Raw genomic sequence first — 25,093 nt, forward strand, 5'->3', positions numbered from 1 at the left:
TATTTCTTTTGATTTTGCCTCAATAACTATTGTTTTTATTTAAAAACAGAATACGGAACATAACTTAATATATAAAAATAATCCAATCTAAATTTAAATTAAAAGAAAAAAAGTTTTTTGTTTCTTAAAATTTGTTTTTTTTTTGAATAACATACTGTTCTGGAATTCAGAACATAAATTATTACATTAAAATAATCTAACTCTAAATTAAAAAGGCTAAAAAAAACAAACAAAATGAAGTTGTAACCGTAATCATGTCTTTTTATTTTGTCAATAATACAGTTTTATTGAAAAACATACAGTTCTGGAATACAAATTTATAATGTAAATGTATGATTTTTTTTTTTTTTTAATAATACGTAATAAAAATTAATATGTTCTAAACGTGGGGTCTTTGAGTCAAAATGCTAAGAATCTATCCATCACTCATCTATGGGACTGTTTTAGAAATAAACATGTTGACCTATAGTATTCATGTGGGTAATACAGGTTCAAATCCAGCTTGCAACATTGTGCAATCCAGTTTCACCCACTTCCCGTTACTTAAGGTCTCCTGTCTGTGTGATAAGAAAAAAAGTCAGAATTTGCTTAAATAATTGTTATCTTGAAGCAACTGTCATAAAATGTCATTTACTGTAATGCTCCAAGTTAAAACTCTGCTGTAAAACCAAATGCCTGCAACAGTTTCCATCAATCACATTCCCTTGCTGTCTGCTTCTTCCTCAAGCTGAAAAGGATGACAAAAATCTGGGAAAGGCCTCCAGGGTTGTGAGTGACTCACGCTATTAATTTTAATGGCTTACTACTATAAAGCCCAGCACAAAGAGCAGCGTTACAGCGCAGTGAGGTCATACGTTACACAGTGGCCCATCGAATGAGCCCAAGCAAATTTACCCAGGCCTCTTTGAGCCCGGATGCCCCGCAAGACGCGAGGCCTTTGTTCTGCACTCACTCGTCTTATTCGGAGGGGTAAATAACTAACAGACTGACAGTGGAGGAGAAAGACAGGAGCTGACTTTGGATCTGATGGGTTGGTAAATCTTAGCACAGGACATATGGCTCACACCTTCCCCTCAATCATCCTCAGTCGATCTGGAGAGTGTAATGTTTGAGCAGCGTGTTTAGGAGGGGGAGCTGGATTGCGTGCAATGTTAAACACTGCTCCTCATTCGCTTTGTTAAAGCTGCGAGTGTTTAACAATGTTAGCATGCCTATTCTCTGAGCCGTCTGAGAAAGTTTACTGCTTCCATAGCTGTCAGACAGAGATATATGCATGCTTCCTGTCCCATCTAGTCTTTCTGGATTTGTGTCTTTTAAAAAGTTTCAATCTAGTGTGTTATAGTATATAAGAGCTGGAAAAATGTGAACCAAGATCAAGAGTCAATGAATATTTCTTTGTGACAGATAAAAGCCATTTTACAATCTGCTCCCTACTATTTTGTCACGTATGCAAGGGTTGGTCTTGTTTTTGGGCCGCCAGATCAATTGTGCATCTGATACATTATCACAACTGTGATTCCTGTGTAAACTTCAGATAGTCTGTGTATATGTGGCACTTTAAAGGGATAGATCACTCAAAAAATGAAAAATGCATTATCACTTAATAATTCTTCACTTGTTCCAAACCTTAAGAGTTTCTTTCTTCTGTTGAATAAATATATATATATTATATATATATTATATATATATATATATCACATATATATATATATATATATATATATATATACATATATATATACCTATATACATATATATATATATACACATATATACACATATACACATATATATATATATATACATATACATATATATACATATATATACAACATATTCTATATATATATATATATATATATTACTATTATATATATATATATATCCCTTTAATATATAATCTGTAAATAATATGATCATAATAGGATTGGGACAGGGGCTGCAAGTATTTTTATTGATAACACTGAAAGTGAGAAATAGTTTACAATCAGTGGAATGAAGCTGATAAAATAAAATAAAAACAAAATGAAATGAAATAAAATTGTAAAAAAGTTATACGTTTTAAAGTATTAAACTTCCTAAAACTGAAATAAAAATAAATTGAAGCTAAACTAAAATATATATAAAGAAAACATTTAATAATAAAGACAAATGCATAGAGCAAACTGATTTAAACTTAAATTAAAATAAACTGAAAATATAAAAAGTTAATTAATAAATGGTAATAAATACTATAATAGCATATAAATATTACTAAACAACACTAACACAATTTCAGAGACAATTTTAATTGAAAAAATAAAGTAAGATCAATGTGAGTGCAATCTGTAAAAATCAATTCCAGTCACAACTAACACAACTAACACCGCACAAAGATTGAACAGATCTGAGAAACATGTGCTAACAGTCTTTAACACTAGAAACACAAAAGGACCACCGGTAAGATGTACTTCAACACTGTTAGTGCCTCTTTTGATGATGCTAGAAATGCGTCGGTCATTGCAGAGTTGCCAACTCTGCCAGCTTGCTTTCAAGCTCTGTCTCATGCTCTCACACGATCCAACTAAATCTCAGGCCAAATTACATGACGACACAAAGTAAATCGCTAAATCTGCTCAAAGGATTTTCCAACCAGTGCAGGACTTGTTTGGTTTAACAGAGCTATTATAAACTGGAATGGTCTAAAGAGGCAGGATTCTGCATCAATCAAATTTCTTCCAACACTTTCAAAGTGACTACGACATAGCTAGCTGTCAACAGCCGGATGGAGAACATGAAGAGTGTTTGTGTTAGTGGAAGCATTCCATTCAGCTGGTGAATTTCGCAGCGTCACGGACCAGGCAGGAGATCATTTTATTGTGTATTAGGTGAATATGTGCACTGTGGCTTGAAGATTCTCTGTCAGTAACTTAGAGAAGTGAAAAATGATTTTTTAAGATAAAAGATGCATTTAAAAATGGCATACGCCATAGAGTAAACCATACTGAGAAATGAGCATGACCCAATTTGTCTTATATTCATAGAGTCACTTAAATTTGAGCAACTTGTAAGGTGATGACAAAGTGCTTTAACTGTTAAAAGCTATCAAGAGATGCTTTCCCAACACATGACTTACATAACAAATAAGCATACATTTTATTTCTGAATCAATTTGGTATGCCATGTATAGCTGAACAAAACTATAGCTTTAACTTCAAAATGTGTGCGCATACTTGTCAAACAAATGTGCAACATAGAAATGAGCAACAAATTAGCTTAAAATATGCATTAAGCATAAAAATGGATAATTCAGTCAATTTACATACAAATTTTATCCTCACATTATTCCAAACTGGTATAACTTACTTTCTTCTGTGGAAAAACAAAAGATATTTTGAACACAAAAACAAAAAAGTATCTTTTGTGTTCCACAGAAAAAAAGAAAATCATACATGTATGGAATGGCACTAAATTTTGGGTGAACTATCCATAATAACACAGAGAAGAGAAGTGTTTTTACAGGTCATATAAATAATGAGGACTGGCTTAACACATGTGGACTGCACATACAGGCTTCGCTGTGCCTGTATAAACACACATCCAGACAATGCCAAGGCTCAGAGACAACTCAGACAAACAGAGCAGTATCTGAAGTACTGTTAAACATTAGCAGACATCTTTCAGACCGCACTGAGAATTCCTGTGTCCTTCAGAAGTGCCCAAAAAAGAAATGGCCAGGTCATATCCAACCCAACATGATTTTTTTTTTTTTTTTAATTGTGACATTATTATTGAAGCCTCTTTTACCACGAAATAAAAATAAATAATTTTAATAATAATAATATACACTTTTCCCCTCACAATTCTTAAAATTGTCTTTTTTTTCAGAATTTCAAGATATAAACTCAGAATTATGTGATATAAAAGAATTGTGAGAAAGTCACAATTACTTTTTTTATTATTATTATTTTCAAAACAACTATGCATTTCTTGTAATTCCCAATGGTTATTTTCATTAGTTTCTCACATTACACAGCATTTATTTTTACTTCAGTAAACAATAAAAAAACTTCTAGCTTTATTTTATATAAAATAACTTATTTTTTAAGTTCTTTATTTTGGTGTGAGATTTGCCTCAAAAACATTTTTTTTTTTATTGTTTATACTTTGAATCCGTGCTAATGTTGTGAGAATATATTCACATTAGGCTGGTGCGATACATTACCAAACGTCAGATTAGGCAGTGTGTTCATTCTCCCACTCACCAGACAGCATGCTAACAGCTGCTGCAACCCTTCTATTACTGAACAGGATTTACAGTGGCAACGACTCCCCAAATTATTTATGAGCTCCCAACACAGCCGCACACAGAGCCCTATCACACAGCTCTTCTACACCCAGACCCCTGATCACGCCCCACAACCAGGAACGGCAGGACCTTTGGCCTCCAGAGCCCAAAGCACAGGCCCCACGCAAGGTGCCTTTCCAACATCAGGCCTTAAACACAACAATGACAGCATAAGTAAATCTAGTCCCAGTGTATTATGCATCATTAGCAAAGTATAAGCTATTAAATTATACTGTTTAAAAATAGATTTTAAACATCTGCACTAAAGGATGGATAAAACATCCACAGATGAGGAGAAAATGGCTTCTGAAATTAAGTACTCATACATTAAACACTCATCAGATAAAATAATCTAATAAAATGTATTTTCTCATAGTTCTGGGAAATAATACACACAGATCCAAAACCTCAGACACAGAGAAATTCCAAAGAAAAGAGAAAGCAAGTGAGAAAACAGTAAAAGAAAGACAGAGCAGAAACGTAAAAGTGGGTCGGGAAGGGAAGAAAGTTGAAAAACAGTTAGGATCAACAGTTATGAAAGGCAGCCGCCTACTAAAACAGAGTTGACAGGCAGCACTTATGACAGGCCTGTGTAGAGGAGGCCCCAGTTTTATTAGCCAGCCCACATAAACAGCAGGTCATCGCCCCGTGAGGCTGCCATTGTTCTGAGGAAGCAGCACCACTCTGAAGGCAGTGGCTTTAAATTCTATTTAGACCAATCAAGTTAGATTTTCAGCATAAAAAAAAGATACGCACAAGAACACAAAATGGACCAATGCATATCCTCTGAACACCAAGTCCAAAGTATTATACAGCAATTTAATCTAATTTATTGCTTCTCAATAAATTAGAATGTCATGGAAAAGTTCGTTTATTTCAGCAATTCAACTCAAATTGTGAAAATTTGTGTATTAAATAAATTCAATGCACACAGACTGAAGTAGTTTAAGTCTTTGGTTCTTTTAATTGTGATGATTTTGACTGACATTTAACAAAACCCCACCAATTCACTATCTCAACAAATTAGAATACTTCATAAGACCAATAAAAAAATTAAAAAAAAACATTTTAAGTGAACTGTTGGCCTTCTGGAAAGTATGTTCATTTACTGTACATGTACTCAATACTTGGTAGGGACTCCTTTTGCTTTAATTACTGCCTCAATTCGGCGTGGCATGGAGGTGATCAGTTTGTGGCACTGCTGAGGTGGTATGGAAGCCCAGGTTTCTTTGACAGTGGCCTTCAGCTCATCTGCATTTTTTGGTCTTTTGTTTCTCATTTTCCTTTTGACAATACTTCATAGATTCTCTATGGGGTTCAGGTCTGGTGAGTTTGCTGGCCAGTCAAGCACACCAACACCATGGTCATTTAACCAACTTTTGGTGCTTTTGGCAGTGTGGGCAGGTGCCAAATCCTGCTGGAAAATAAAATCAGCATCTTCAAAAAGATGGTCAGCAGAAGGAAGCATGAAGTGCTCCAAAATTTCTTGGTAAACGGGGTGCAGTGACTTTGGTTTTCAAAAAAACACAATGGACCAACGCCAGCAGATGACACAGCACCCCAAATCATCACAGACTGTGGAAACTTTAACACTGGACTTCAAGCAACTTGGGCTATGAGCTTCTCCACCCTTCCTCCAGACTCTAGGACCTTGGTTTCCAAATGAAATACAAAACTTGCTCTCATCTGAAAAGAGGATTTGGACCACTGGGAAACAGTCCAGTTCTTCATCTCCTTAGCCCAGGTAAGATGCCTCAGGTGTGGCTTAACAAGAGGAATACAACAACTGTAGTCAAATTCCTTGACACATCTGTGTGTGGTGGCTCTTGAAGCCTTGACCCCAGCCTCAGTCCATTCCTTGTGAAGTTCACTCAAATTCTTGAATCGATTTTGCTTGACAATCCTCATTAGGCTGCGGTTCTCTCGGTTGGTTGTGCATCTTTTTCTTCCGCACTTTTTCCTTCCACTCAACTTTCTGTTAACATGCTTGGATACAGGACTCTGTGAACAGCCAGCTTCTTTGGCAATGAATGTTTGTGGCTTACCCTCCTTGTGAAGGGTGTCAATGATTGTCTTCTGGACAACTGTCAGACCAGCAGTCTTCCCCCTGATTGTGTAGCCTAATGAACCAAACTGAGAGACCATTTTGAAGGCTCAGGAAACCTTTGTAGGTGTGATGAGTTGATTAGCTGATTGGCATGTCACCATTTTCTGATTTGTTGAGATAGTGAATTGGTGGGTTTTTGTTAAATGTGAGCCAAAAAATCATCACAATTAAAAGAACCAATGACTTAAACTACTTCAGTCTGTGTGCATTGAATTTATTTAATACACAAGTTTCAAAATTTAAGTTGAATTACTGAAATAAATGAAATAAACTTTTCCACAACATTCTAATTTATTGAGAAGCACCTGTATCTGTTTTCAATAAAAGGCCAGATCAACATATTTGTGTTCTCAAAATAAAAAATAAAATAAAATAAAATAAAATAAAATAAAATAGTTAGACCTGAATTGACGTTGACACTTACTTGCGCATGATGGACTTCCGGAGAACAAGGCCTTCCTCCAGGTCTGCCTCATTGGCCATGAACAGAAGCCTCTTTCCCGTGACGTCCACGCCTACAAAGTCCCGCTGCTCTCCTGCCACAAGGCACAATTCCAATCTGTCATAGCCAACTCATAAAATACGACAGCGGGATATTGAAAAATACAGTCAAACTGTATTTTGGCTCAAGACAGATGGCTAGTCAACAACCTGAATGATCTGCAGGAATGCAAAATAATACAGTCGACTGGGATGCATTTTTTGTTCATTTTGGGAAAAGAGGAAATGGTCAATAAATAGGTTTTGGAAACAGTGCAACAATAGCACTCCATTCAAAACCACACCATCTTTTTCCTGCTCAGTCACATTTGTGTGAGTGATAGTACCTGCTTTCTTCTTGCCCTTTTGGCCAGGGACAGTCTCTGTGAATTCATGCACTTTGCTCATGAGCATCGACAGGGTGGCGTTGTGTGCACGAAAGAGGTCCACAACCTCATGCAGAGCCACATCCGTTATCAAATCACAGCTCACCACCAAGATGTCTGTCTGCGGGAGAAAAAAACAATCCTATTTAAATCAGCATCAGGACAATCAGACACCCACAACTTGAGTATAATGTGTTCCCTTCACATAATTAGAATGATTACTTTCAGGTTTTGAAATCACCAGTTGGGTTGAAATACTTGAACAAAAATTGTTCCAATTTGTTGTTTGGTGCCAACGGGCAAATTTTTCACGTATTTGCTACAGACACTCAGCATCTTCCTTTTTCCTGTGAAATAAAAGTCAGAAATACTATACAGATATATTTGTTCACAACATAAAGCTCCCAACCCAGGTCCATCCAACCCAAACTAGTCATTAATTGTCATAGCTGTAATGTCACAACCAATGACAACTGCAATAATAATATTACCACCAACATTTATATAAATAGCAATTTAGTCTTCAGAAACTAAATTGTTTATATTAATTACATATGTGACCCTGGACCACAAAACCAGTCATAATGGTCAATTTTTGTAATAAATAAGCTTTCCACTGATGTATGGTTTGTTTGGATAGGAAAATATTTAGTCAAGATACAGCTATTTGAAAATCTGAAATCTGAGGAAGCAAAAAAAAAAAAAAAAAAAAAAATACTGAGAACATCACCTTAAAGATTTCCAAATTAAGTTCTTAGCGATGCATATTACTCATCAAAAATTAAGTTTTGATATATTTAAAGTAGGAAATTTACTAAACATCTTCATGGAACATGATCTTTACTTAATATCCTTATGATTTTTGGCATAAAAGAAAAATCGATCATTTTGACCCATACAATGTATTTTTGGCTTTTGCTACAAATATACCCGTGCTACTTAAGACTGGTTTTGTGGCCAAGGGTCACATATTAAAGAAGCTAGCATTGTTCTAGGAAATGGAAGACATATGTTACCAAGCTTGGAAAAAGTCAAAAAAATGGGACAAAATTCAACAAGTGCTGGTGTTCCTGGAGCACAACTTGTGCTGAATGGTCAAGCTGGTTAAGCTTTGTATGGTTATTTTTATGGACCGGTTTCATCTGAAACAGTTGGTATAGACTACCATCAGCATCAGGTCAATACATCACACCTCAAACAAATTTCCTCAGCTTGTTAAGCTATTATTTTCTACTTTAGTCCTACGTACAGACTACTTACTGGCATGCTGATCTCCTAAAACTGGCTGGTATATTAAATAAAACCAACAACAACCAGGTTTTCATATAATATGAAGAAAAAGAGGTTTGTGGTCATACAAAACACTGCCACAAGGCTTCAGATGACACTTTCATGGCCTAATGTTCTTGACTTCATGTATGAAGACTACTGACGATGGTCACAACAACAAATAAATGTTTATAGCATGACATGAGAATTACGTGAGAAAATGAGAGACCCAATCACAAAAAAAAACACTGTGCTCTGCCACAGTTTGCGTGAGTGTGTGTATGAGTGAGCACAGGCATGGAGGGGAACCCAGCGATAAATCCTGCTCTCCTTTGCCATTGTTTCTGTTTGAGCTGTCTGGTTCCCATCTGGTCTGTCCATCTCAAGCCTGTGGATAAATAAACATGGGAGCAGGAGTGGGGAACAGCCCGTTACAGCGTGCCTGGTTCAAGGAGAGCTGCATGCCTCATTGGGGAGGCCCAGGGAGAGGCCCTGCCGTGACGCTGTGCTCTGCTCCACTCCAATACAGTTCCGGTTCTCTTGTACTGGCCCTGAGGCAGAAGGCCCAGGAGCCACCGGAGCACACATGCTCAAAAGATAACAGGGCGCACAGCGCTGTCTGTTTAGAATGAGCTAAACGTGCTACTGAGGAAGAAGAACAATCCCTCCCCATTGACCACTGCAAACTCAGAATGACTTCAAGCTAATGCACATATGAAACCTCAACAAACTCACGGCAAAGTCAGAGTCCGCAAACAATCCGTATTCATGTGCATATATTCTGCACTGAACTGTGTGTATGTGTTGGGTCAATGAGAAGCTGAATTTATTATTACTTAAAAGATACCCTTTGGACGACAGGAATCTCAAAATCATACAAAAACTTCATTGAAAAATTACCTTTCAAAAACAGAAGAGACATCTATATTTTACAATAACTTATTTCAAATGCAATGAAAATAATAATATAATAAACAAAGATTTACATAAGATCAAATTCTAAAACCTGACGAGCCACATTCAAAGCAAGTGTACAACAGCCGATATACACACAGACCTCTGATCACACATCTACTTAAAATACTACATTGGTTGCCAACCATAAACTGTCTAGAGTTAGACTAATGAACTACAATACTTGGCAGCAGAACTGTTTATTCTAATTATTTATATTGAGCATATCATAATACAGTTGCCAGTGTTTAATTAAAGTAATCAGACCCAAGGGGCTGTGCCTTTCAGCAATGTCTATCCCAGTGGTTCTCAAGCCAGTGTTATTTTAGTATCATTGAAATACTATTTTAGTTTTTATTAATATATTGTATTGTTATATATATAGTAGTATTTTAATTTCAGTTCGTTTTAGTAATGTGTTTTCTTTTTAATTTTTTTAAACTTTTTTTTTTTTCAGTTAGTTATTTTAGTTCATCAAGTTAAAAAAAATACTAACAGTTCACTAAATGAAAATGAAATAGTGCCATGAATATGTAGAGAATATTGAGATATTAAATATGGAGAAATATTGCCATGGCCACTACCTGAAATAAAATAATGTTAAAATAACATTTTTGAAGGCCACATGATTTTCCAGATTTTCATGAATTTTTCAGGAATTAAAGGAATACAACAATACAATGTTAACCTGATAAAATATTTTACTTTTTGGCATATCAACAAATAAAAATCATTATTAAAATGCCTATTTTATTAAATTTACATGACTTTCTCAGGTCAAGAAACCACACTTTTAAAACTATGCTACATCATATGTCTAGATTTTCCAATACCATGAGAATCACGGCTCTTCAAAACATGAAACTGTTTTTCACAAAAAGTTTTTTGGTTCAAAGTCATCTTGAGGCCCACTTGGAAGTTTACTGAGGCCCTGGGTCCCCAGTTTGAGAGCCACTAGTCTGCCATGACTTGTGCTTTATTTTGTAAATCATGGCCCTATGAATTCTGCAAATACCTCTTTTCTGTGGGTGCACATTTCATGCAAGTCTAGCAAAAGTTGAAAGCAGGAGAATAGCAAGTGTTCGGTAAGGGGAACAAACCACCTGTCCAACTGAAGCAAAGACCCATGGTGTATAATGAATCTTTGGCATACAAAAAAAATAAGAAAGACATTCAGGTTTGGAATGATTTAACATTTCTTTTTTATTCTTGGGTGAACTCTCTCTTTAAGACTGGTCACTGCTGTGGTTCAAAGTAGCCAATAGACAGGCAATGTCTGGAAATGTGTACTCCAGTCCCAGAGTACATAAAAGGAACACAGAGTGAAGGCAAAGCAACCACATAACGGCTATCGTTCAAACATCCAAACATTTACCATGACTTCAGTCAACCAAGAATGAACACTGATGAAACGTAAAAAATGTGACCAATGCCAGCCCACCCATCGTAAACCACCCAAGTAAATTGATCTGTCGCTGCAGCTCTAACCACTTAACATTTCATAGCTGGGGTTTCTATTTTTGAGGGGACCCAACAAGTGGCCAAATGCCTGAAGCCTGACAACGGCAGTGCCCTCTTGGCCGCTGGGAGGGGAGGGAGTTAGGAAGGCTGGATCAGCGGCCTGCCTTAGTCACAGAGCCTCTGAAGGTCTGGAGTGGGCGTCAGCTGTTGGATCATCTGAGCGCCGCTGCCGCTGACGCTGGGCCTTTCAGTAGGCCTTGGTGCTGCACTGCACTGGAGGAGAGGCACAGGGAGGTCAGGCCACCCACAGACACTTCCAGTTCTGCTTGGCTGCCCCCTGGGTCAGCCAGGTGAGACCACCCAAGAGCAGAGCAGAGGAAGAGACGGGAAAAAGAGGGTGGAGAGAGTAGGACAGGATAAGAGGGAATAAAAAGGAAGGGAAGTGGAAATGTTGCTCACACTAGTATGCCACTACAGACACGGTTACTTGCAAACAATTGGCCTGTCAAAACTATTTTAGGTTGTACTGAAAAACAATACACATTTTCTTTCTTAAATTTTACAGTTTGAACTGAATAAAAAAAAGAAGACTGTCCTGGATTTCTTGAGTAAAATTCAGTTGAAATGAATTAAAAATTTTATTTTTTAATTTTTTTATTTTGTACTGAATAAAAATTTCAAATAAACTACTTTGTAATATTTGTGTGTGTGTGTGTGTGTTTTAATTTCATATATATATAAAAAAAAAATAACATTCAGACAATTGTAACAATACACATTTTCTTTCTTGGATTTTTTGTTTTTTATTGTATTTATTATAGTTTTATTTAATGTATTTATTTAGTAAAATAGTGCATGTAAAGAAAATGTATGTTTCATAATTTCTTTAATATTACATGATTAAATTAAGACATAATTAGAAAGACAGTAACAAATAAAATATATAAATAAAATAATTTAAGGAATATTTAGAAAGACAGTAACAAATAAAATATATAAATAAAATATATAAATTGTATATATATATATATATACATAATTTTATATATATATATATATATATATATATATATATATATATAAAGTATAGATTGATATATATATATATCTATATATAGGTATTTGAAATATATATATTTAAAGTTGAGATTGAGATATTATTTCTATATAGGAGGTATGTTTCAAACAAAGATGTACTGTATAAGTGCATTTTTCAGGAAAAATGAGTACACAAGTTGATCGAAAACGACTTGATCCCAGTGAACTCGGAGCCTTATTACTAACAAAAGCCAGCAGAACACTACACAACACGAAGATTATTCAGTTTCTGTACAAACATTGACTCAGTGCATCAGTATGAACTCAAACACAGGCTAATGAAAGAGTTTTAAGAGTCAGGCACTCTGTCAGATGCTTCCATTATGTCCACGTTGTTTGCTGAAGCAAGGGAGTAGACTATGTGTTTAGACCATACAATATATGGGGATTTAGGGCCCCTATTGCCAGCACTCTTCTCTCAACACGTAGTGGGGCTGTTCGTGCACTGGAGGGCTCTGCAACTCAATGCTTTTAATCTCTCATTTCTCTCTAGGATTAGAAATAAACGCATCTGTGCTGTTAGCGTGCTCCAGCAAGCCCTCCTCCTCAACATTTCCTTTCCACTGCATTGATATTTCTTGTCAATTCATCTCCTGTGATAAGCGTTCGCACATGTTCAAGACATCCCTCTCTGAGAGATTTTACACTTTCATAAGTGTTGTGTGCAAAGTTATGATACACACGAACAAAATGCACTAATGCATCTGATAGACAAAATATTTTGACCTTTCTGAAAGAAACTAATTAATCTTTTCGCAACTGTTTTAATCCAAAGTGAATTCAGTGTACACAAGGATGAAAAATCTAAGGCCAATAGTAGGGGAATATATATATATATATATATACTAATTAATCTTTTCGCAACTGTTTTAATCCAAAGTGAATTCAATCAAAGTGAATTCAGTGTACACAAGGATGAAAAATCTAAGGCCAATAGTAGGGGAATATATATATATATATATATACAATATAAATATTTAATAAAATTTTTTTTATTATATTATATTCTATTTATTTAATACACAATTTCAAATTATATTATCAGCATTAAAATTTGGGTCAGAATTTGTTTTGAAAAAAATTAAAAAAAATAAAAGAATTTGAAATGTATTAAAAAAAAATATCTCAGGATTGTTCTGGATTTCTTGAGTCAAATTGTGTAGTTGTGCCAGAAAAATGTAAATCTAAAAATCAGGCTTTCTAGACATTTTATTCAAGGAAACATTGGGGATAACTGTAAATAAACTAGCATCATTTTATTTTATTTTATTTTGTTATTTTATTTATTCAATTACAAAGTTAAAATTATATCGCTCCCCAACTGCCCAAAATTTCTTCTACTATTTAACATCAATGCTTCTTTGGCCAAAATGTTTCCAGAGATTTTCAATGTGGTTTCAGACATTTTCATTCCCCACTGTACTTTTTAAACATACGTGTCTTGCTCAAGGATACGAAGCTGAAAGCTCATTGATCATCGCTTGTGGGATTTGAACCTATAACCTTTTGGTTACTAGCCCAGATCTTTAACCACTAATTTATACCACACCCAAGGAACAGAAAAATACTGTTTCTGTGACTAGTTTCAAACTACCTTAAATCCAAGAAGGACCCTAAAAGCCCACCAGGATGTTTCCTTACCACCCAATTCCATCTACACAACAACTCTTACACATGTCCTGCAGGCCCATGAATGCCAGCAAGGGTTGAGGAAGGGTTCTGACATCATGTGTTTGTGGAGTTAGCCGTCTTTTGCCGCTGGGCTTTCAGCAGGTGAAATGAGGCACTCTGTGGAGTTGGACCTATCAGCGCGGGGCTGCACAAATCAAAGATCCCCCTGTGGCACACAGGATCTGCCCTTCACATCATTCCACTGACCCCAGGCCAGCTCACATGGTAGACAGGTGAGGCTGTGTATGCCTGCCAGGCTTTTACACGCTTCTGGGCACACGTTCATGCTTACATGGACATGCGTGCTCATGCTGTTATTATGTTTCTTCCATTTAGTCACTATGCTAAGGTTAACTCTGAGCACAATGATTTACAGTGACGAAAATTCATCACATCATTGTGTTGCTAACTCTTTTGTGACCCTCCTTCATCACTGAGCACTCCTTGCATGTCAAATCAGTTGCTACATCATTACTGGCTACAAACCAGTCCACAAATATTATTCAGGCAATTCTATGAAACAGTGTAATGTTGAAATTCATCATTAGATAATTATTTTCATCACATTCAAAATCATTCCATGGCATTTTTGTGTTAAAAAAGTTGAAATAAGGGTATAAATTGTGATTACTACAACAGCACAAATTAGCCTTCCAGAACGTTAACACTCACTGTTCTGGGATGGTAGAATCTTTCAAAATCTCTGAACAGCCCTCACTATCTTTAATTGTGGGTAATGAAGAAAAAGGGCTGGCAATTTAATAATAATAAAAAAAAAGTTAACAAAACTTTTCTTTCTGTCAGTAGAAATGCAAAAATAGTTATGAAATCAGTGTTACAAAACTAGAGAAAAATGGACTTTTTTTTCCCTTTTGAAAGTTTTTTCCTTTTGCAAAAAAACTTCAACATCCACAACGCACTTTTGATTCTGGTGCCATCCCTCTGTTGAGCCGACTGTCCATGAGTAGGTTAAAAAAAAATATAAACTGAGATATAAAGGTGCACGGAGAAAGAGTAAACATTGTTAATTTACATGTAATACAGAAATTGGTTGAAAATTGACAAACTCATCCTTTAAATGTGGTTTCTCCTTAATAATAAAAAAAATGTTTCTTTGTTTCTTTGTCACACCTACTGTACATGTCTGAATTAGCCTCACAGTGTCTATGATTTTGCCAAGAAAAAACATTTTCCTGGATCAACATCCAATCAGATTAGAGTAAGGGGTTTTAATATAATTTCCCTCTCGTTTTAGGCAGTGTATGGTTAGGATTGTGGTTAATGATATTTTCTTAGAGAGGAATATTATTCCAGGACCAACAAAAGATTTTGATCCTATTACTTAGCAAAATCAGTCACAGTTCTGGAATTTTGCATTAAAGCATTTTTAAGGTTACTGTAGTGCTACTAATGTGTAAGCATTTTTTTGAGAGGGGTATTATAACCATGCTTTTTAAGGTTACTGTAGTGCTACTAATGTGTAAGCATTTTTTTAAGTATTAGAGGCACAAAAACCATGCTTTTTCATTTGTCTTTCTGACATTCAACAATGGTTAGAGAGTTTGACTCCTAACCCTAAAGGCCTGTAAATATTCGACGTTTTCGTGACTAAACAAACATGTAGTTGCACACCGACGAAAAAACGCCAGAAAAGCATTTTTTTTTTAAATATCAGCGTTTTTTTAGTTTGACGCACCGCGTCAAAAACTTTGAGAACATCTGGAGCTTCTGCAGTTACATAAAAAAAATGGGGGCACTCAAACAAAAACTGTCTTGCTGAGCACACATACGTCTTAGCTTCTTAAGACGAAGAAGATGCAAGGCAAGATTGAATGTAGAGATGCTGGTCTTGTTGGTGTTCATATGGCCTAAAAGAGAACTAGTATTCTAGTATTTTCTGTTTTACATTTAGCTCATCTAATGTCAGGGAGAATTTGCACACCTAACCCTAAGGAAAATCGCTTGGGTTCGACGCTGTCTAACGCGCCGCCGATATTCGTCCACTGCTCCGGGTGTGTGGGTTCGGCCCTTAAGGTTGTGGGTTCGAGTCTGGCCTCCCACTGCTCCGGGTGTGTGTTCACGGTGTGTGTGTGTACTTTGGATGGGTTAAATGCAGAGCACGAATTCTGAGTATCACCATACTTGGCTGCATGTCACATCACAAATATAAATAATTCCAGCCATTTTTGGTGTCCTGGTTTTTGGAAAGTGATAAATGTCAGTGAAAAAATTTTTACCCTATGATATTGACACTTGACGCACCTTGATCTTTTGCTGTATGTGTCGAAGAGCATCTGCAGTGCCCATGTCAGCTTCCTCCTGAATACATACAACATCCAACCTCATCTTCACATCCGTCTTCAGGCGCTGATCGGTGCTCAGGGCCTTCTGAACCTCTTTAGTGGTTATGACAATCACCTCTGGAAAAAGAACGTAATGACAACACTCGATGAATCAAGGATTTAACCAAAAGCAAAATACCTTGTGCTCACCAAGGCAGCATCTATTTGATAAAAAATATTACAATTGCAAAACATTAATACAGTTTAAAAGAAGTGTTTTGTCAATTTTAATATTTTTAAAATGCAATTTATTCCTGTGATGGCAAAGCTGAATTCTTAGCAGTCACTGAGGAAACATTTCTTTTTTTTTTTTTTTTTTTTTTTTTTTTTTTTTTTTTTTTTTTCAGAATTCTTTGAGTAATAGAAAGTAAATAGAAAAAAGTATTATTTAAAAATAGAAACCTTTTGTAACATGATAAATGTCTTCACTGTCACTTTTAATTAATTTAATGCATCCTTGCTGAATTAAATCGCACTGTCCCAAAATTTTTGAATGGTAACTATTTGTTTTTGTGGGAAAAGAGGAGATGGTTTTGTTACACTACACCATTGGTTAAGCACAGCACACACTTTACCTGTGATACCTCAGACTTGTAAAAAATATATTAGACAAAACACCTTCAATTGAGTCTTTGTGAACTAGTTGTCATATGCCCAATGAGAGAAACATTCAGCCAACTGGAAGAAGTTTGTCCCAGAATTCTGCTTTACTGCGTAAATATTTTCTAACGAAGCAGCTTACTTACCATAGTTTGTGCTAAGGCTTGTAAAAGCTAATTTCAGGATCTTGCTGGCTGGCACTCTGGCTGTTAACAGGACAGACTGTGCCACACATAAAGGTGCATACTGTACTGCTGGGCAGGCAAAGGGCCATACCCACAAACTCCACACCAGCTGGACCGCATGGTTAGTCAATACAACTAGGTGTGAACAATAAACATTTAATTATCATGAAGGCATTAAACACAAATACTCAAAAAGGTACATGTCCCCTTCTGGCTCTCAAATGTAGTAAAGCAATGAAGTGAACACAGGAATGTAAGTTAGCGTTTTGGATTTATTTCCACAAATAAATTTATTTTAAAACTTATTTTAAATTGTTAAGGTATGGATGGGGTTTTCCTGTATTTTTAGCATGAAATTCTATAAATACAAATATATGTAGCCTAGGATAAGGACTGACACATAAAATTAAGTTATAGATTTAATAATTCAAACATAAAAGTAAATAAATCGATTTTTAAATGTACTAAGACATTTAAAATGGTTCATTTTCATTTACTTTATGTTTTAAAAAGTTGATTAAAAAAAATAATAAAATAGTCTATTGATTTGACCATTTAAACTATTATTTATTTCCATTTTTATGTTAGAATAAAACGTAATTATTAAAAGTTAACTTACTTTATTGCTTAGTAGCACTAGTAAGTTCCATATTGCTCCATGCTATGCCGGTCCAAAACAGTTTTTAAGGGTTGGCCTGCTGAAGGTCTCCTATTTCTAAGCTATGTGGAGGAAAGCTGGCCTAAAACATAAGGCACACTGCCATTTTTTCTCAAGCACTAGATTGCAGTTGATTTATTACAGAGTTAAAATGATCCAACATTAGTTGTCTGGGGTGCATTTGACTCTGTGTAATTGCTTCTTGGCTTTATTACATTTGTCTTTTACCAGTCTTGTCTGTCAACTAGGCAATACATCCACCTCTACAATTTGAATGTATAAATTTAGGACACTTAGTCATCCCTCATCTTTATTTATATGTACCAATGATGTAAAGCCTTATAAAGCATAATATACGCTGTCAAAATATGAAAACAGCAAAATCTTGTTGGTTTTATCCAGCCCCTGTTCCCTGACAAAAAGAGTCTTGACATTAAAAGCAAGATAGCAGTCATAAGTGCTGGTCTGTGCGGGTGGCTTTAACATGGAAACCATGGCATTAGAGTACGTCAACTGTAAAAACGGCTCTACCTTACCTATTTAGGAAATAAGAACTTTTTTAGTTCAATTTAGGCAGCCTGCGCAAATTATTCCCACCTGCAGCTTAAATGTGTTCTAAGCAATTTCAGCTTTTTTGTTAACTTCCACCACATACACCCACTCTCCAGAACCCACCCCCAAAGACATGTCATCCAAGCTCATGTCAGCAAACCCATGCAAAGTGATTCACAGACAGAGAGTTTCTGATTGGCTATAAAAGCATGAGTCTGGCCTCAGTTGTTCTGGGATTGTTGTTTACAGACCAAGACTGCCAGAGAGAAAGGTTTCTCGGGACACCCATTTCAGTGATTTCTGTCTAACTGTTACTGCATCAGTTCATTTCCTCATTATCTTAATTTAATTATTGTAAGCATGGAAGCATATTATAGGAAGCAGGCAAGTCTTTAACAATATATACCAGTCATAATTATTAATGTAATTTTTTTTTTTTTAAGTTTCATTTGCATAACACATTTCTCACAAGAAAAGCAGCTTAAAGTGCTTTAACATTTTTACAAAAGCATTACAATGAGCACATAAAACCAGGTAAAATACAATACTATAAAATAAGATTATAAAATCCACTTTATAATGATAATAAAAGAATACAAAAAAATCAATATACATGAAATCCATATGGAAAATGGAAATTAAATAATAATAAAATTTAATAATTGTTTTATAAAAATATTAAAAATACTGCAGAAGACCTGTGTTATTTTAGTTTCATTGAGATACTATTATAGTTTTAATTAATATTTTTAATCAGTTAATTTTCATTTTAGATTAAGTTTAAGTAATTGTGGTGTGTTTTATATATATATATATATATATCTGTATAGTTTTTATTATTCTTCATTTAAATTTTAGTTTTAGTTAAGTACATCAAGTACAAATTGAATTAAAATTAGAAATGTTTATATATATTTATTAGTGCTGTCAAATGATTAATCGTGATTCATCGTGTCCAAAATAAAAGTTTTTGTTTACATAATACACAATGAGTGTGTACTGTGTATATTTATTATGTATATATAAATACACACATGCATGTATATATTTCAGAAAAATAATATTTTTATATTAAATATATTTGTTTATTTATAATATAAATTATATGAATATAAATATAGACATGTAAATATTTTCTAAATATATACTGACTGTGAGTGTATTTATGTAGACATAATAAATATACACATAACAAATATTATGCAAACAAAAACTATTTTGGATGCGATTCATAACAATTCATCATTTGACAACACTAATATTTACACATTATTTACATACACTGTTTATACATTTATACATACATTCATATACAGAAAAAAGTGTCACTTGAATTAAATAAAATATACATTAACAAATGCGTGTGTGTGTGTGTGTGTGTGTGTGTGTGTGTGTGTGTGTGTATGTGTATCCAAAATAAAAGTTTTTGTTTATATATATATATATATATATATATATATATATATATATATATATATATATATATTTTTTTTTTTTTTTTTTTGTTTTTGTTTTTCTATATTCTTATTTTTTTCCCCTACGGTTTATTGTCTATAGTTTTTTATTATACCTGTGAAATGGACAGAAAACTTCAGAAACCGAACCAGCAGCATATATGTATGCCATTGAACTGGATTTTTTATTATTATTATTTAATTAAACCATTTTTTTTTCTCTCTAAACAGGAAATGCCCATTTTTACTCCCCTTTGGCACTCAGCAAACATTAAAAAAAAAAAAGAACACTGAGAAACATTAGGAACAGTCATCAAACAAACTTCACTGATTCATTATAAACGAAAAACTGAAATGAATTAAGTCTACCCATATATCTCTACATCAGAATATACTAACACTAAACATCTGAAAACAAAAACACCAACTTTGCTCATGGGACAAAATGTCACATTTAATGAACTTTGTTTTCTGATATGACAGTATGTTTACCTTCAAAGCCCACTCTCTCCAGCAGGTTGAGGGGGTACCAGATGAGGGGTCTGTTGCCCACAGGTAGCAGAGGTTTGGGGGTGTTATAGGTGAGATCCATCATCCTGGAGCCTCCACCTGCTGCCATCAGCACCGCCTGCAGCTCCATCCCAACACCTGCAGGACAAAACAACACAACACAACACACTCAGTGTAACTACGACGGCTCTCACAACAAAAGATCGTACTAGACTGACAGACAGAACCTTATGTTGAATATCCCTTGATTCAACATGCTTTCAAAACAGGACCCTTATATCATCATCTACACAACGTTAACCGAGACGCACTGCAAAACATAACCGCTCCTGACGTTATTATTTATGAACGTTTAAACAAGTTTAGAAACACAAACACTCGGCTTACCTGTATTGCTAGTCCAAATGTTTATGATTGGTCAAGTATTAAAAATCTGCAGCACTGTAGCAGACGCTCATGTGGATCAGTCTGTCACTAGACTCGCTATCTTCAAAAACTTACTGCTAAAATTAAGAGAATCTGTTTAAACACAAAGAATACGAATAACTAAAATATATATATATAATAACTAAACGAATAACTAAGACTCAGAATGTTTTATCTGTAGTAGTCTACAATAACAATAACCTGATATTCTGAGATAATGACATAAGACCGCTACTTGTAAATGAGTCGTACGGAAATTATGACCAGTAACTTTGGTTCCGCACAGAAAATCCGAAGCAGAATGAGAAAGCGTCACTTCAAATTTTCTATTTATTTATTTATTTATTTATTTTAATTATTATGTATATAAATGTACTATATATTACACATTTACAATTTGATTGATATAATAATGTATTTATTTTATTTTATTTTACTTTATACAGCAGTAAACAGCAGTAGGTTTTTTTGTAGCTAAATGTAAAAACAAAAAGACGTCTACAGGAAACTATTTTAACGTATAGTACTGATAGATAAATCAACCACCTTTTCCTGATTTTGTTTGAGTTTATGCATTTGCTGTTTTTTATTCTTTTCTTTTTATTCTTTTTCTTTACTCTTTACGTATTTTATTGTTTGAATAACTTGCAAACAATTTTTTGTTCATTATTAATTTACTTTTTCTTTGTAGGCCATTTTTTGTTTTAATGTGCATATCAAAGGAGTTTGAGAAGGGGTTGTAAAATGTTTTTATGTTTAAAGTAATTTGAATATGACATGCTAAGTAGTCTACTAAAACTTAAATATATGGTTTATAACAATACAACATAGCCTATAATTTTACAAATAATGAAATATATCTTTAATATAGTTTACATTACATTGACCAATTCATTTTCCAGTTTTATAGCATCCAACATCTCTTAAAAACTATAATGCCCACAATAAATTGCAGTAATGTGGTATTACTCACCACTGTCATCAAGAAACAAATGACATAAACTGAAATACTGACTGTTTCTCAAAGTGTTTGAATGTCCAATATTAATATATTATGGTTTTAGATCAGCAACAACTGTAGTTTATAACTACGTTGGCAGAATAGTTACCATATTACAATTTTGCAATAGCCTATATTTTTCCTTCCCACGTCAATAATTTTCCCTTTTTCTAGAGTTCACTTGGAACCTACAGTAAGTGTATTAAGAATACATCCAGTTTCACAGTCAAAATTTAAAGTCTTCTCTCAAGCCCAGTTCTCTCCACCCATATCCCCTCAGTCAACAGGCATGGCCCAAACCCCAATTCACAGACCTCCTATGTAACAGCAAATTGAACTCTGGGAATGTAGCTTAGTTTTGTTTTCTCTGGACAGGAGATGAGCTTCATTGGTTGCTGCCTGCAGAAGAAACATTGGAATAACAGGGCAGGCTGCCTCTGTTAGAAAAAAAGCTGAAAGAAAAGTTCAAACAAAAGAAATATTGATTTTAAAGCTCTTACTGTTTGTGTGCTGAATTCACACCTTTGCTATGTTTCCTAACACCAACTGTTTGTGATTCACACTCTCCAAAAACTTTGGCCACCTTATCTTTTCTTCTTTAGTAAAGTGAAGCAACATTTTTAAAGGATAACCCGAGAAATCTCATATGGATTACATGACCCAAGTTTAACATCTGGTGTAGGCCTACTGCCGGAACGGACCGCTGCAATTTCTGTGGGGTCATGTTAAATGATCACAAACAGAGAGCAAAAACAAGCATTCTCATTTACATTTTTATGTCCAGCTAAGCAAGCAAATCTGCTTTTCGTTTGGTCTGCGTGAGGGAAATGATGCTAAATGTTGGTGATGTGCATCATTGAAAGTAAATTGGTTAAAACAGATGTGCACAATACAAATTAAGCCCATACATTCAAACATTCATCGAATTCTGCTGAAACATGTTCACATGCTGTTCTATGGAATATATAAAGTCTTAAATGGCTTATTACTGTTATAAAAGAGCAGCAATAATGTGAAGAAGAAATAAAACAATTAAAACTTGGTTATACTTAACAAACTTCTTTATATTAGTCATAAAAAATGCAATATTGGTCAACCTCGAACTATTGAAAACATGCAGATTAAAGCTGAATTTTTTCAGATTTGACCGTTACTTTTCACAAATTTCAAAGTGAAGGTCAGGAGTTCCATTTTAACATCCATGCAATCTGGCAACCATCATCTCTGAAATCCAGCCATAAGAGATTTAATGTTCTGTGCCTCTGATTCATCTTTATTTACAAGCTGTTCACTACATACAGATGGCAATATTTTTGTCATTACAGCAGCGGGCTCTGGTTCAAGAAAAGAAGGTAATAAAAGTCAGTCCAGGCCATTGACACTTCTCTAGTGATTATCTGCTCTTTTACAGCACTAACCTGTGACCATGACAAACTCTGGAGGGCTTAAGACTAAAGGCAGACATGATTGTGCTAATGATGGCATGGAGGGATGGGCCACAGAGAGGAAATGTGGCACAGGTGTTGCATTATGGAACACAGTCCTTGATGAGTGATATTTGAGATAAACATGAACAAAAACTTTCATAAAACCTTCATAAAAAACAATCTATCTATCTGTCTATCTATCTATCTATCTATCTATATATTTATATATATATCTATATATCTATATGTCTATCTATCTATCTATATATATATATATATATACACACTATATAAACCAGTAAATATTTAATTGAATCGTTTAGCACACACACACACACACACACACACACACACTATTCCGTGGCTAAAATGCATCTAATAATACTGGATGTCTTGTTGATTATATGATTTCAATATGTATTTAAGTGTAAAATTGTAAAATTTGTGACAAATCCTCTGAGCCTTATGTTATCAAGATAACTGATCCTGACAATTTGCCATCGGAGCAGTCAACATAAAGACTTTCCAGCACAGGATAATGGGTCCAGATAGATAGAACCAAAGCAGAGTCATAAGGCTACCACAGACTTGAAGCTCTGCCTCGATTTCCTCTGATTTCCTATTCTTGGCCATCGCAGCTCTTGTAAATCATTCTCAATTCCCTTAAACAAGCCAGTTGGATTAGGTTGGTTTAGATCATAAACATTTGCAGGGCCAGACCACCCAGGGAGTGAAACTCAGGCCTGACCGCTGCCTCGCTGCGAGCCACGACCAGGCCGAAAGCACAACACGCTCAGTGTGGTTTGTGTTTGCAGCACTTCCTGGACAGAGAGAGAGAAAGCGACAGAGAGAGAGAGAGTGAGCGAGAGAGAGAGGGCCCCATCTGCCATGGAAACAAAAACACCCCCCCCCCCACCACCACCTTATTCACGGTCAGCCACCGATAGACTGTGACATAGATAAACACACTGGGCTCCACGGGCTCCATACTCCTCTGTCCTGTGCGTCTCAGAAAGCCCTTTTTCATTCACTGCTCCTATGGAAAAAAAAGAAATCTGCCATTCACAAGGCTTTACAGGATGGCTTCACAGACATAATAATGCATGTGGAAACAGAAAAGGATTCTTGTTATGACAAGTGAAGAAACAGAAAAACATTTTGTGTTGTTTACTTGAGAGATTAAGGATTACTATGATGTGGTCTCAAGTATGGTGTGCAAGTGAGGCATTGCTCCACTCAAAGTGTTGGGTTAAAAGACCTGAGGAATTAGCCTAGAGTTTGACAGAGTCTGGGCACATGGTTTTCATTAATGCACAATTGGACTCTGCTGTAGCAGGTCTCCCAGTGAGTGCTAGTTGACATGGAGGCTGAACTGTGAGAAGACATATTCACAGTCCCATTAGCAACTGATAATGGTGCATAAATCATGACCACACAACCATTCAGTTAGTTTCATGCCAAACTGCAGCACTGTTTAGTGGTGAAGGTATTTATAGTTGCTTGTTTGTAAATGAAGATGAGCAAAAAGAATTATACTTCCGAATGGCGTTGATGTGTTTGTGATATTATAAATCCAGGATTTTTCATTTTACATGCAATTTGCATGCAAACAACTAACTCTACACAAAATAAATAAATATAAAAATATCATCTTTATTGCCATCTATGGTTCCATGAAGAACATCCATGAAATCTGTCTATTGCACAACAGGTTTTTCATAGCAGAAAACAGGTTTTTTTTTTTTTTTTTGGAAAGGAAAAATAGTTATTTTAAGAAGTGTTCTCTGAAGAGCTCTTTGGGAATTGACTACAATGGACAACCCCCTCATTATATTATTATTTGTTGATTGTGATTATTGATGTTTGTGTGTGTTTCACATAGCAGCATTCCTTCCAGCTGCAAAAACGAATAAGAAACATTATAAAAGGGATGATCTAATCTTTTATTATTGGGAGTGTTTTAGTGTTGCCTGAAGATATCAACAAAGCTTTTTAAAAACATCTCAATTCTATCTGTTTTGATCACAACAGTGCAATATTCACATATTTTACCGATGGTGATAACAAGAGCTGGAAATGAATGGTTAGTGTTTTATATGGCAGCTGTTGGAATGGAAGTCCTACCTTGTGATTAAATGAGCCAGTCAGGTTTTTGAAAGATGAAACACAATGTTTGCAAACTGTTC

At 35.0% G+C, this 25,093-nt stretch overlaps 1 protein-coding gene across 1 annotated transcript in view; it reads right to left on the reverse strand.

The window, feature by feature from the left end:
• LOC109104214 (translation initiation factor eIF-2B subunit gamma-like) overlaps nucleotides 1-20,734 on the reverse strand; it is a 38,370-nt gene extending 17,636 nt beyond the window's left edge. Inside the window, exons 1-5 of the mRNA XM_042718538.1 lie at nucleotides 20,442-20,734; nucleotides 20,037-20,192; nucleotides 16,016-16,173; nucleotides 7,262-7,421; nucleotides 6,859-6,970 (exon numbers count right to left, since the gene is read on the reverse strand). Of these exons, the coding sequence (XP_042574472.1) occupies nucleotides 6,859-6,970; nucleotides 7,262-7,421; nucleotides 16,016-16,173; nucleotides 20,037-20,184 (578 nt within the window). The 5' untranslated portion in view covers nucleotides 20,185-20,192; nucleotides 20,442-20,734. The remainder of the gene's footprint in view (nucleotides 1-6,858; nucleotides 6,971-7,261; nucleotides 7,422-16,015; nucleotides 16,174-20,036; nucleotides 20,193-20,441) is intronic.
• Nucleotides 20,735-25,093: the final 4,359 nt, after the last annotated feature.

Source organism: Cyprinus carpio, chromosome B2 (assembly GCF_018340385.1).
Source record: "Cyprinus carpio isolate SPL01 chromosome B2, ASM1834038v1, whole genome shotgun sequence".
Lineage (NCBI taxonomy): Eukaryota > Metazoa > Chordata > Actinopteri > Cypriniformes > Cyprinidae > Cyprinus > Cyprinus carpio.